Source organism: Esox lucius, chromosome 12, assembly GCF_011004845.1.
Source record: "Esox lucius isolate fEsoLuc1 chromosome 12, fEsoLuc1.pri, whole genome shotgun sequence".
NCBI lineage: Eukaryota > Metazoa > Chordata > Actinopteri > Esociformes > Esocidae > Esox > Esox lucius.
This window is the reverse complement of record NC_047580.1, coordinates 15,112,672-15,127,769: the sequence shown is the minus strand read 5'-3', so window position 1 is coordinate 15,127,769 and position 15,098 is coordinate 15,112,672. Positions and strand designations below refer to the sequence as shown.

The following is a 15,098-nucleotide window of genomic DNA, read 5'->3' as shown; positions in this document are numbered from 1 at the left end:
GAGTTTTATTCTCCTCTTCAGCAAATGAAAGGCTTGTGTTTCACCGCTGGTCATAAATCAATCAATCAATGAAATGTATTTCATGAAGCCCTTTTTACTTCAGCAGTTGTCACAAAGTGTTAAACTGTGGTTGATTTCCTTGGCCGACCTGGTCGTTTTCATTGGCTGACCCACACAAGTGGATTCTTTATTTTTCAAGACATTCCAAACTGTTGATTTGCCCATGTCAAAATTTTTGCTATATGGTTCCTTGTTTCTTTAGCATCCAAATCAGTAGCTTTTTTTAATATACAGCCCTCCTGTCTTCATGCTTGACTCCAAATGTAGAAGCAAAGTATGGAACAGACTACACATTCACTTTTATGTACGAACAATAAATTAAATTAGAAACCCCTGTGAGCCAGATGTCCCACTGTTATGCTCACATAATGGAACTCGGACAGTGTTGTTATTCTTAGTTGGTAATGGACAGAAATAAAAGCTATTCTGCACTTTTGCCTCATATTCCTCTTTCAATCATATTTTCATATGCCTTGAGTGCATAGCAAAAACAAAATTAAGCAAAAAAATGTTGCCTTTAATGTCTCAATATTTATGGAGGGCACTGTAGATTAAGTGGTAACTTTCTGATGTAACAGTAAAAAAATTCAAGGCCATAATGGGACCAGAACATCCCTGCATCACCCATGGGGCTTGCAAGACACTGTCAACTAGCAACACAGTCAGGGCTAAAGCAAAAGAATGACAAACAATAGTTTAAACATTTTAACAAAAACTTGCTCACATAGCACAATACAGTGACAGTTCAGACGCAACACAAACACTCCAGACAGTATTCTTTGCAGAAACATTTTTCATATACAGCAAGGTGGCAAACGTGAATTTTAGTGGATGCACTCCAGCCTGAATTAAGGGTACATCAGAAATGGCGGACTAGTCCCCCATTACCGTGCAGGGGTAGGCAACTCTGAACCTGGGCACTCTGGGATCAAGTCTAATTGCAGATGGACATTAGTGTGTTGGGTTAGCTTCTAGATATGCTGAAGGTCTATATCAACTGAAGTGTTTCTGTCTTTTGCTGGACACCTCACAAGAACCGCTCTAACCTGTCCATGTAAGATGGCCGTCGTGGTAACAGAAAATAGTGCGTGGCACTATCTTTCCTCCCATCTTCCATAATGGGCACAATACAGGGGGAGCGTGGGCCCAACAAGTTCTCTGGTTGGCCCCCTCTGGGCTGCTGCAGCATTTGGGGGCCCTGGCTAACATACTTGGGGTTGGGGGCAAAGCTCTGCGTAGGGGGCATCACTCCATTCACATATACGGGGAGGGTCTTTGGATTCGGGGTGCAACTGGAACCACAAGGTGGAACAATCGGTTCCCTAGGAGGGACTTTAGGAGGTTTGTCCTGGTCCTCGGCAACGTGGCAGCTCTGGCCATCTGCAATCTTGGTTGGGTACCGGTGGATGGGGATTCGGGGAGGAACTTCTGGCTTGTCCAACTGGGGATAACCCCTGCAGCTGCCATGTTGGTGGTGAAGGTGACACGACATGCGGATGCCAGAAGGCTTGAAGGAGCCAGTTGGTCCGGAGTGAGAGCGCCGCAGCCTAGAACGCTGAGGCCGATCAGGCTGCTTGCTGGTGATGTCCTTGGCCGCTAGCACCACTGACCCTGGCTCTGGGTGTCTCATAAACTGCATCTGTTGCTCCTGGTCTCCACGGTTACCTCCATTGTCTGCCCATCCACTAGCCTCACTGCCTGCCCACTTGCTAGCCCCAGAGATAGCCATGCTGTGAGCCATTACACCTGCTGAGCTGCTACCCACAAAGCTAGCTGAGATGCTAGTCCCAGGGGATCGATCATGTAATGCATAGTTGACCTGACCACAGGCTCTGACGGTGCGTTGCCTGGGGGCTCCGTAGCAAAGAGCCGGGGCCTTGGGGAAGCAGCGCGGTGGGAGAAGACAGCTCCTCTCGTCAATGAAGAATTCCACCTCGCTGTCTGCTGCCTCATCTGAAGAGATATCCCCCAGGTCAGGGAGAGGGGGCAGCGGCTTAGGTGTGCGAGATGGACCCTGTTCATACACTGATAATCTCTGGAAGGACGGGACCACCTGGTCCCCCTCAGGTGTGCAGGGCATTATGGGGCGAGATGTCAAGTTATGGCTGCTAGCATCCAGTGGATGGTGGGGCCCAGAGGTCCCGACTGTAAAGACAAATAAAAATAACTTTCAACACATCACATCCATCAGTAAAAAAGGTAATATTTGACATACAGCACAAATGGGATTTTGTTATACAGTGGATATAAAAAGTCTACACACCCCTGTTAAAATGCCAGGTTCTTGTGATGATAAAAAATCATGTCAGAACCTTTTCCACCTTTAATGTGACCTATAATGTGAACAATTCAATTGAAAAACAAACCGAAATCTTTGAGGGGGAACATAAAAAATAAAAACCTTACAATAACCTGGTTGCATAAGTGCACACCCTTAAACTAATACTTTGTTGAAGCACCTTTTAATTTTATTACAGCCCTCAAGTATTTTTGGGTAGGAGTCTATTAGCATGGCACATCCTGACATGTCAATATTTGCCACGTCTTCTTTGCAAAAGCGCTCCTAATCTCCTGTGCACAGTCCTCTTTAGATCACCCCACAGATGTTCAATTGGATTCAGGTCTGGGCTCTGGCTGGGCCATTCCAAAACGTTAATCTTCTTCTGGTGAAACCATGCTTTTGTGGATTTGGATGTGTGCTATGGGTTGTTGTCATACTGAAAGGTGAACTTCTTCTTCAGCTTTCTAACGGACGCCTTATGATTGTGTGCCAAAATTGCCTGCTATTTGGAGCTTTTCATAATTCCCTCCAGCCTGACTAAGGCCCCGGCTCCAGCTGAAAAAAACAATACCCATGCTTCACTGTGGATATGCCGTTCTTTGGGTGATGTGCAGTGTTGTTTTAGCGCAAAAGATACCTTTTGGAATTATGGCCAAAAAGTTCTACCTTGGTTTCATCAGACCATAACACATTTTCCTTTTGGGGGACTTGATGTTTGTTTTTGCAAACTTCAGCCGGGCTTGGATGTTTTTCTTTGTAAGAAAAGGCTTCCGTCTTGCCACCCTACCCCATACCCCATTCTTATGAAGAATACGGGAGATTGTTGTCACATGTAGCACACAGTCAGTACTTGCAAGAAATTCCTGCAGGTCCTTTAATGTTGCTGTAGGCTTCTTGGAAGCCTCCCTGACCAGTTTTCTTCTTGTCTTTGAAGGAACGTCCAGTTCTTGGTGATGTCTCTGTTGTGCCATATTTTCTCCACTTGATGATGACAGTCTTCACTGTGTTCCATGGTATATCTATTGCTTCTGAAATTATTTTGTACCCTTCTCCTGACTGATATCTTTCAACAATGAGATCTCTCTGATGCTTTGGAAACTCTCTGCAGACCATGGCTTTTGCTCTGAGATGCAAATAAGAAAATGTCAGGAAAATCCTACTAGAACAGCTGAACTTTGTGATTAATCAGAGTCACTTTAAATGATGGCAGGTGTGTAATGACTTCTATTTAACATGAGTTTTGAATGTGATTGGTTAATTCTGAACACAGCCACATCCCCAGTTATAAGAGGGTGTGCACACTTATGCAACCAGGTTGTTGTAAGGTTTTTATTTTTCATTTGTCCCCCTCGAAGATTTCTGTTTGGTTTTCAATTGAATTGTTCACTTTATAGGTCACATTAAATCATCACAAAAACCTGGCATTTTAACAATTTTAACTTTATATCCACTGTATATATTCTGCCTGTCCGGCCAACATTTCAGCTTGGATGTTGGCCCAACACCAAAAGCGCAACCTCAACAAAATGGATCTGCTCTTCCTCAGAGGGAAGGCCTGTCCACTTGAAGACCTCTCTATCACTGTTGGCAACTGCACTGTATCCCCCTACCAAAGGGCAAAGAATCTTGGTGTAACCCTAGACAACACCATGTAATTCTCTGCAAACATCAAGGCTGTGACTCGCTCCTGCAGTTCATGGTCTACAATAATCATTACCCAGCAACATCACAGGTAGCACATGTAGTAATAATAACTCACATTTGGACTACTGCAACTCACTCACGGTAGGGCTCCCTGCATGTTTCCTCCCCTGCAATGTATCCAAAACCGGCAGCCTGCATGATATTCAACCTTCCCAAGTTCTCACATATCACCGTCCTCCTCCACAAACTCCACTGATTTCAGTTGAAGCTTGCATCCACTACAAGACCATAGTGCTTGTCTACAGAGTAGTAAAATAGTCCCTACCTTAAGTCAATGATCCCTACATCTCCACAGCAAAGTTCCTGGACATTTTCAGAAACTCATGGTGTTATTCTATAAAGCCAAAACAACTAGCAGAGCAGCAAGATAAAACAGAAAAATCACTAAAATGTCTGTCCACACATTTGTTTATACCTGGAGACACACAATTATACTCACAATGTGCAGTCAAATTTGACAGAAATATAAATGAGAGTTAAGACACAGGATTTAAATACCTGAATTCTTCTTTCTTCCCACAAAACAGATAAGAGATTATAAAAAGTAAAACAACCACACTATAGGGAAATGTCCTCGACAGAGAGACTACTCTCTGAGAGGAAACAAACAACCAATACAGTCCCCATCACCAACACTCAGCTCTCTGAAAAACATCAGCCACAACAACACTCAGAGTAGATGAAAAAACATTTATCAGCAGTGCAAGTGGCAATCTTTAAGAAGTGTCACATAACCTTCTAAAGCTTCCTGAAGAACAACCCTGAAAGGAAACATCCGATTCAGAGGTCAGGAACAGCCAGTTATCAGACAGACAGAGATATACACCTGCTTTCCTCTCTCCCCCATCCCTGAGGCCAAAAGACTACAGCAGACCTGGGTCTTAGTAGTATTCATTTTTTTCTGTCAAATTCTTTAGGTGCACATGATTTAGCTTTAAGCTGACACGGCATAAGGAAACAATGGAGTTGTTTCAAAAGTGCAAACATTTATTTTGGGACCATTCCACGTGTGCCACATTGGTGGGAAATTTGAAGATAACTACATACTATTTCAGTCTTGATCTATTCAGGGACTCAATTTAACTGTTGGCTCAATTCAATCAAGTCCACCTTCCAGTATCAACACGGAAGCAAATACAAATCTCCAGTGGTCAGAGAATGGCTTTGGATCAGAGATCAGAATTGGACAACCTGTGGAAACACAGCCTAAGACAAGTTGACATGAACAGTGTTTGCTAATGCAAATTTACAAATGTCCTCACACAAACTGTTTTACTCACTGTCTATGCAGTGTGATACCGGGTGGTGTTGAGGAAACTCTCTCAGGCTGCGCTGCATGGGGTCATCTGCATCCAGGCTAAAAGCCAGGCTGGAAAACAATGACACCAAGAAGAATTATTGAATTTAGCACTTGACCATCAGGATAGCTGTTAAAGTACATAGACTTAGCCTATCAATAATTTTTTTAATTCAAGCATTTCGTTATATTGTTTTTGACTACTTTCATGAACAGGGTCAAAATAACCATACTGTAAATATTAAAACAAACATTGACATAACGGTATCAATTCCACAATTTGAATGAATTAGGTATGTGTGAGTTACAAATGTTTAAGTATTTACACAGGTTCAATAATTAGGAATTGTTCATCAAATTCTAATAATCTCTGTAAGTGTAACTTACAGTGAAGGGTCACCAACTCACTTGTTCATGTCATGTGTTCTTAGTAAGCCTTAAAGGTTGTGTACATGTCGATCCACAAAACACCCAGTATCCCCAGAAACACTATCCATCTGCTTACTGAACTCCAGCCAACCAGTAGTAGTGATCCTGTTTCATTGTTAGCTGCATGCATATGAGAGAAAGGGAAAGAGAAAATTTGCAAACATTGAAGTGTGCTAACCATTTCTTTCAGCTTTATTTCAAATTTTCGCAGTTTTCCATTTGCATGGTATTTCAACAACAAAGTTGTTTAAATTGTTTATTAAACATTTACTATGTACTTTCCATTTCACAACATAATGTCTCCGCAAACACCAACTAAATGAACCGTAAAATAAAATAACCCCATAACCGATTCAACCATGACATAACCACAATACTCTTTCAACTAACAGTGGGTTTACTGAGCTTAAGGCTGTGTCTGACTGAGGCATGAAGGTTGCATTGCACAACCTCTGGGTCAACAGTGGGCGGAGCTGATCCATTTCTCCACTCCCTCATATCCTCCCAGGCCTGTGAGGATGGGCCAGCCGTGCGTTGCCCTCTGTACTCAGTAGTCATGCTTCAATGCATTGTTCCCACACCAAGGGGCCTCAACAGAGCCCTTTCAACAGTGGCCATTATGCAACAAGCTCCGAAATGACAAACTACCACAGTGTGACAATGTGCCAACACTGTGTGTGTGTGTGTAAAATGCAAAAATTGACAAACACCTTAATCTACCAAAGTTATTTTGGGCAAAAACAATACCTTTTTAACCATCTCCACAGTTGTTTTTTATGTTTTTAAATCCTGAATAGGTGTGACAACGATTAATATAATGATATTAAAAAAAAACTTAAAAAAAAAAAAGTATAATTTTAAATTAAATTATTCAAATAAAATCTGCAAATGTCTGGGGTCTGTGGCCAGCATGGTCAGAGTGGATAATTTACGGTCCCACCTCTCAATTGTGTGCATATGTCCACCTGGTTTAACCCTTGTGTTATGTTAACAATTTGGTTACACATTATATTAGAGGGTCAAATTGACCCAGGCTGTTAAATCCCAACCCTGTACTCACAAATGTATTTGACATCCATATCATTACTCATACAAATTAGAACTATTTTTATTTTATTACAGACCATTTATACCATATTTACCTCATGATAAGACAAATAATGGTCTAGCAAAAAGATGCTTTCTTCTTTTTAATGTGTCTGGATGACACAAGGTAATATAAAATAGAATCAAAAGTTGTGGAAAGTGAGAAAAAATAAATAACTATTAATAAATATATAAAACTGTGTGATCCTTTACGCTTGCTATGTTGTTTTGACTATAAGTGGAGCTTTGTAATATACAGCATGTGTTGGCTAGAATGCTTACTCTCAGTAACAAAGGCTGTTACAAAAGCTAACCAAACGGACATTAATCATTGGAGTTGAAGTATTACGTAGGACATATTGTGAGCCTTCCATTCAATTTTCCAAAATTGCGAAATACGCTCATACGCCACTGATAATTCTAAACTTTTAAGGCTGCACCATACATGAAGAACTCTCTACACAAGATATAAACCAAAATCTGAACATTTACATAAATGTTGCCTTTTACAAGTACAAGAAACCACCTTTGGTGTAATTTCCATCAGGAGAGAGCACAGAGATGCAAGAAACCAAACAATAAGGAATTCTACCAGCAAATAACTCAGTGTTCATGAATGGGGCCACTCTCGGCCATGAATAGCTGTTTTTGTTTAGGCCTAAGATTCCCAGCAAACTCTCCCATGAGGTCAGGCCAGAGACATGCCATGGATACATCCAGGAATGGCCGAGGTATGAGAGAGAGAGGTTAAGATAGAGTACTTGCTGCTCCCGGTATGGTTTTGCCACTATTGGCATCTAGAAACTGGCCTAAAACAAGGGAAACCGGTCTAAAACAGAGTTTGCATTGATACCACGTAGAAGAGGTGTTTGTTGTTAATCCGTGGCTTTAACCATGAGTTGTAGTCCAGCCCAGGGAAAGACAAGTGGCAGGGGTTGAGGTTGTTAACAATAAACTGTTCATACCTAATGATACAGGTACCATCTATACTATCAATCACATTTCACACTTTTGTGGCATTCAGCCATTTGTGAACTATGGCACCAATTAAAGGAAGCAGAAAAGAGAAAAGTGCAGAACAGTGGTACTGTCACTTGAGCAATATCACACCAATATAATATTTTAAGACAATTTTCAGAAGCATAATAGCAATAATGGGATGTAGTATAAGGAGGTGTGGTATATGTCCGATTTACCACAGCTGAAAGCTGTTCTTAGGTATGACACGTGCCTGGACACAGCACATAGCCTGTGAATAGTATCACAAACCCTCAAGATGCCTTATAAACCGGTCATCAATGCAAAAGGAGCACTCCAAGCGATGTGATGGTGTACCCATAGTAAACCCACGGCTATAAACCAATCAGCATTCAAACCATCCCGTGGTGTTAAAACAAACCATGGGATACTGGGGAGTACACAGCTGACACTAGTTTAGGTGTTTCAAAGCACGTTTAACACTGTAGGCCTATACTATTGTGATTTTTGCGGCCTAGCAGGTCTAGAAACAAAAAGTCAATGCATATTACTGAAAAATTCCAAATCCTATTCAAATATGACCACAATAAGGCACTTTAATATTATAATTTAGCCTATTAACATGTCGGGAAAATAACAATAAATAATAACAACGCTGAAATAATAATAACAAATAACAATAACGCATTCCTTTCTATTGTTTTATATTGATATAAAGAAGGCAAACGTGTGCCTGTGTTAAAAATCAAATTTTGTCATGGTCAAATTTTCCCACCCAGTCAATGATATTTCTCCTCAGGCGAACAGAATAACACACGGTCACAGACTCGGCCTGCTATGCTGAACCGTAACTCATTACGAATCACACCTAAATTACATAAATCCATTAATGTATTCCCGTTTTCAAAGTTTATTTATCATACGCATTATGTCGTATGCAAATGTATTGTTTCATTGACACAATAATTTGACTTCGGCCATATAAAGCTTGCATTCACTATTATAGTAAAATAAACAAATGGTATTTTAATGTTGTTGTATTGAGCTACAGTCACCGTAAATCAACTTAAAAGGCTACTTACCCTTACAGTAATCAACTGCGTAAATAATAGGTATTCCCAGTAAACTAAATTAGGTTTGTATATTACGATGTCAATCCAGTGTAGTCGATTCTTGAGGACAACAAAACTCGCACGTGCTATCTACTATAACAACAATCGCTTGTGAAATTATTTTGCTCTGCTGCGGTTCCTTATCATTTTATAAGCATGGGTCAATGCTTGAACATAGCTCCACCCGGGCTTTTCTCTTAAAGTGACCAGTGCCTGTTTCCAAGTTACCTCTTTGATGCTTATCCAAAACAGTACTGTTCAATAGCCTTGAACAGTTGGGGATAGCAAGACCGGGCCCGCGGGCCGAAACTGTGCTGCATTTGTTTACTTCCTGTCTAATATTATATAAATTGTAAGAATTAGAATAGCTTAATCTTGGGGACTTAAAATAACCCAAAAGTAATGCCCCAGGAAAAAACATATTCGACCCAAATAATTCAAACAAAATTTTAACCTAAATTCATGAAAAGGAAACATGCTGCATACTGTCAACTAGGGCAAGCAGGGATAGCTTTGTAGTAGTAGCCTGGCATAATCAAATTGAGGTGAACAACGAATGGTGCTGAAAACAGGAGTATGCAAAATGTATTACAAAAATGTATTTCACTAACCACAAGAAGGGATTTTTTTAACCATTTTTTCTTTTTATTAACAAAGTGGAAGAGGAGACCTACCTGTTTGACACACGCAATATTGTATGCTATCCATTGATTTCTAGACAAAAGCTCTTATACTGTCACCATAAATCCATTATTGTCAAAATAATTTGGTTAAAAAATATGTAAGAAATCAAATGGGTATGTGGTGAAATAAAACTAGCCTACCTATTGTTAGTGTTTTGATCCTGGTTACAGTACATACAGCAGGCTAAGTTCTGGAATGGCTCGTGATAGAAACAAGCTTGAAATAAACACAGCAAAAGACTAGAGTAGTGATTCATTTGCTTGGTCTCTATGACATTCTAAAACTGAGCTATCGACTTACTTTCCAAGTAGACCAAAACCTTTTGAAGCCGGTATGTTTTTTGTCTGAACTAACTTGTATAGTGTAATAGTCATGACACTATACCAAGCAGCAACACATGGTAAAAGGCTGAGGGAAGCAATGTTGTTGTGACCAATATAATATCCATGAACTTTGTTCGAACAAACTGTGCAGATATACACCACCACCACCAATCTAACTGTCCTGTTTGTACAATGTTGACATCATACAGACAGGAACAACCTTATAAGGACCCGTCTGACAGCAGCCACAGCCAGGCGGCAGAGGAACAGAGAGTCTATAAAATTCCACTACAGCATTCTGCTGGGATAATTTAAGCAAGTGAGGAACATATTTGTTCTCATAATAAAATAACCACTGCTCTGGCTATTTCCCAATTAGTGACATCTTACATCTTTAGTGAGATCTCCCTCCTTTACTATCCGTTTTGATGAATCACTACGGGAACCAATCATTTCCTTAGAAGCTGAAAGTAACCTATCACATCTGTCATAAATAAACTGTGAAAGAGCTGTTAATCTGAATCCTTGACATGCATATTATTTGTTGTTGATCTGAATAAGGTCCGTATATATAATCTGTATATATGTTAATAATTCACTGTACAGTATGTGATATTCTTATTGCAGAAACCATAAATATTTGGAAGAGCACATAATTATGGTTCATGCTTATTTTCCAAGGATCTAGTTAGACAAATTACAAAAAGATTTATGATTTGATATTTAGGCCAGGTAAAACTTCAGCCAAATTTAAACTGTGTTCTCCTAGATCTGACAAAATGAGTTTACATATTTTCATGGTTAAAAGCACCTTTGTGAATACAAATTGGAGGGAGGACTGGCTTTAGCAAACATTCTATTTTACCACTCTTCTACATTGGTAAGACACACAAAAGTGTCATAAGTGTATGTGGTCCTGAATTATTACTGGTGATTGTCTATATCAATATCCTAATAAACATCTTAATGAACATTTGGCTTATCGTTTGGTCATCGTTTTGGGTGAACATGACAAGTAAGGCAACTCCTTCAACATTTGCGTGGGCTATACTATGATCTTTGACCTTAACTAAACCAGATAGAGAACATCTGTCAAAGCAAGGGGTGGGCTGAGATATCAACCACAGGGAGGAAGAGGAGGATGACTGAAGGACAGAATATTTATTTTCTTTTTGTTAGTCAACTACAAAGTGGTACAAGAGTTCCGCTAGCCCACAGATGTACAGTTGTGCTGTTACACCCATTTGAGTTGTGATTATTAAGCTGTATAAGGCTTGTAATAATGTAGTGTTTTAGACGTTTATTTTTTAAGTGTGCCAGTATTTAGTGTCTGTGTTTGGTTTTGACTTCGATTTTATTTGACCTTATTTGATAGTCACAAACAAATGGCTGTTGTTTTTTTTGGTCCTATGTCAAATAACATCCTAAGCAAATATATTTCTGTTTATATTTAATAAATACCACACATTTGGTGTCATAAGACCTTATCTGGATGGTTATTGTTTTATTCCAAATACAGAGGCCTTAAATTCATACTATTGTGTTAATATTTAATAAAAGGCAGGTTGTACAAAGAACTGCTGTCTCAATATGGGACTATTAAGTCAAAGTGTAAAACATGATCTTCAAATTGTTCACAATTAATTACAAAGATAAAACAGAAAGTAATTGATTGCGTGAGTATTTATGCACTTAGTGTTAGAATGGAGTCCACCAGAGTGCATATGATTTTAGGTTAAATACACCTGCCATAGTTGTTTAGTACAATTCCTAATAGAAACTACATCATGAAATCAAAGGAAAATTCTAAGTAAATCTGGAATACTTCTCTGCACCAGTGCCTTGAAAGCTTGTGAAGATAGAGAGTACAGAGAATGACAGAAGAAAATGGAGAGTATAGAGAATGACAGAAGAAAACAGAGAGTACAGAGAATGACAGAAGAAATTGGAGAGTACAGAGAAGTCCTAGAAGAAAACCTGCTGGACGATTCATCTCCACTATACTGTGTTTGGATGACCTCAAGGAGCATGTTTGATATAGAGGACTACTGTGTCAAGACTGGCACCTTCGTCAACCAGTGTAGGAGTGAACATTTCGGTGATAAAAAAGGTAAACCCTAACCACCTCTTTACCTGTCAGAGTCCTTTAAGCAGCTGGGGGGCACCTTCCAGAGGGACGGAACTGGCTCCATCTGCTGGGTAGAGACTATGCCTCAAGTCCAATTTGAGGTACTCAAATGCAGGACCTTCTAGAAAGTGGTTACAAATGTCAGGACAGGTTCCAGGAACTCTCTAACACTCTTTATCTCCTCCAAAAGGTTGCTAACCCTGCGTTGCTCAACAGCAAAGAACATTCTGAATGACCCTCCTGGCAGACCCACGGCCAACTCTGCCCCATATTAGGTTAAAACTAGGCCCTCAAAATAAGGCTGTATAACATGTGCTTGGTATTATGTAAAAAATCATATTTGCTTAGTGTGGGAGTTTTCAAGTGCGTATGACCTAAAACGTATGAATTAAATAACCAATGTCTATGTCACTAGCAACTACGGGAATGTTGATACAATTCACCTAAAAGGTAACACTTTAAAGAGTTTTTTTACATTAAGTGAACATGGTCACATGTTTAACACTCTCAGTGGTGAGCAGTAAAATTTATTGACAATTTAGTCAGCAATTTTTTAAATGAACAACAATTGGAAATTAAAGGATTAGCACTACACATACGTTTGTCTTTTTATCTTTGTGGGGAGAATCATTAATTTATGTCTCCTATCCTCTGGCCCTAAACCTAACCTTAAACTAACCCTAACCTTAACATCAACAACTTAAATGTATTGCCTAAACTTAACTTATCCCAAATTCCTAACCCTACTGCCTAAAACGTATAGTAACCCCCCATTTTAAAACAATGCCCAATTGTATGTTTTCCTAAACTTAACTCTAAAGATAGAAATTGCATTTTCTGGTCTCTTCCAGGACACATAGGATCATACAGACACACTTTCACAGGGTGCTGAAAGAGGTGAAACAAAGTGAGTCAGTAACAGAAGCTCAGCAAGGACATGGGCATGGATTGAAGTGATTTCCACATAAATTATTTAATTGTGATGGGCAACTGTGAAAGGCACATTTAAGCAGGAGATTTTAAAAGAAAGTGGTGATTCTTTGCTGTTTGCCCAGGATACAGCACGGGAAGACCGTGCCACTTCCCTTCCTGTGGCTTCAGGCCTCGGCCAACGCATAAGGTTTGCAAACCCAGCAGGAGACCTTCCACTGCCCATTGTGAAAGAAAGGCCAGGGCACTCAGTGGCAAAAAGAAACTCCAGCACATTGGCATTCTTTTACTTCCCATGTTTTTAACGGGGCACTACTAATGAACTGCAAGGCAAGTGGGGAGACAGAGACAAGTTATGCCATTCAGTGATTTATTCAGGAGAGATACGGATGTGTGTGGAAACCAAAACAGAAAATATTCGATGGTCACATTAACCAAGTGAATCCATCACGGTGGTGGCATGATTTGGACTTTTAACCATTGTATGTTTGAACTACAGTTGTTTGGGTTGGATTTGTCTTTTTCTTGTGCATCTGTTGGTAATAACCATAAGTCTATGTGATTAACGGGGGCTGAGCAAGAGCTGTGTCTGTGAGACAAGCGCAAATCCCAAAGGGGCCTCGGGAAGAAGTCTTTTACAAAGACTTTTGTCAAGACAGAATGGTTTGAGCTAAAGATTATTTAAATAAATCCATGAAAGACTGGGACTCAAGCAAAAAATAAATACATCTGTATTTGAACTTTGTCAGTGTAGCAGTTAGTCAGATTGTTATTAGTTCTGCAAGTAGCCCCAGACTTCCTGAACAGAACAATATAAGACACTTCATAGTGAGGCTATATCTATAGTGACTGGACAGGAAGATAAAAGTCTGATAAATAAAAAGCTAATGTTTGCTGGGGTGTTGGGACTGCTAGGGTTTAGTTATACAAAAAGTACACTAGTCAAATACTTCAATGAATCATTCTGGGAGTTTTTTTTATATTTGCTTGTTTTCTTTTCCCTTTTAGGTGACAGTGTCTATACAGAGCGTACAACCACCTCCTGGTCCTGGTTATTGTGTGTGTGTGTTTGTGTGTGTGTGCAAGCCTCCGTGTGTGCATGTGTTTGAGAAGTTATGTTACGTATTTCTCCAAAATAGCTGGACAGCAGTGACGTCGATGTACTGCCGGCCCACATATTTCCTCTTACAGCCTGTTTGCTCTCTCTGGAAGGAACTGGTTTTAGAGTCCAGTGGCATAGCAAAATACAGCAGAAATCCCCCCCTCCCAAATTTCCTTCTCCCATCTCTTCACTCCTACTCTGCTCTGTTTCCATCCATCTCACACTACACTTCTGTGGAGTCACAGGACAGGACAACCATATGTCACAAGTTCACAGCTCCCCATACCTTTCTTCTTCCCTCATTTCTACGCTCTGATTTTGTTCAATGCTCTCAATATTGAGAATGATATAGTTCATATTAGAAATATATATTTATATATTATTTGTTTGCCTTAAAAGCAAGCAAAGTCAATAATTTGCTGATGATATCAGTGTAAAACATGCACAGACATTAAAATATGTTGCATTGCCTAGAAATAAGCATGGCACTAAATTTTTACAACAGTATTGGTATCACTGAAATGTTTTCTGCTTTAGGTTTTGAACTATGATGGTACTCAGGCAACGGCGTAGGTTTGTATTGTCCCCCACAATCCTACACCCCGAGTAGAATACATTTAACCTGTCCAAAACTGTATTCAGTAACGTGGTTATTGGATTACTCCAACTTTGAACCGTATTAAGCTGCAATGATATAAGAAGAATACATCAAGGAATATTAACAATTGAATAACATGTATAGCAAAAATTTGCTATTTCTTGCAGATAATAAAATTCCATATCTGCACATCAAAAACATTTGAGAATTTCCCAACCATCACACCCCATCCTAACTGCAGGGAGAAAACCAGAAGGCCACAACATTTACACATATATTCTTTGCCATCTATTGTTTAATAGTTACTGATCCATTGTTAACCAAATTGATCTCATCTCCAACCTTCCACAGATCAGACATCTTTCCCGGTATGTCATCAAATTATC

The 15,098-nt window shown here is 39.7% G+C and overlaps 1 protein-coding gene across 3 annotated transcripts; it reads right to left on the bottom strand.

Annotated features, from left to right (window-relative positions):
* Positions 1–998: 998 nt before the first annotated feature.
* Positions 999–9,103, bottom strand: LOC105013842 (ERBB receptor feedback inhibitor 1). Of its 3 annotated transcripts, none has more exons than XM_010875656.4 (4): positions 8,918–9,103; positions 5,730–5,891; positions 5,326–5,414; positions 999–2,205 (listed from the first exon to the last, which is right to left on the bottom strand). In XM_010875656.4, exons 3-4 carry the CDS (start codon positions 5,381–5,383, stop codon positions 1,088–1,090), a joined length of 1,176 nt encoding a protein of 391 aa, XP_010873958.2. In that variant the 5' UTR covers positions 5,384–5,414; positions 5,730–5,891; positions 8,918–9,103; the 3' UTR covers positions 999–1,087. The 3 variants fall into 3 exon arrangements, with proteins under 3 accessions (XP_010873958.2, XP_010873957.2, XP_019907685.2); XM_010875655.3 differs by having other exon boundaries at positions 5,751–5,891; positions 8,918–9,101; XM_020052126.3 differs by lacking the exons at positions 5,326–5,414; positions 5,730–5,891; positions 8,918–9,103 and adding exons at positions 4,101–4,152; positions 4,311–5,311.
* Between the last annotated feature and the right edge of the window lie 5,995 nt (positions 9,104–15,098).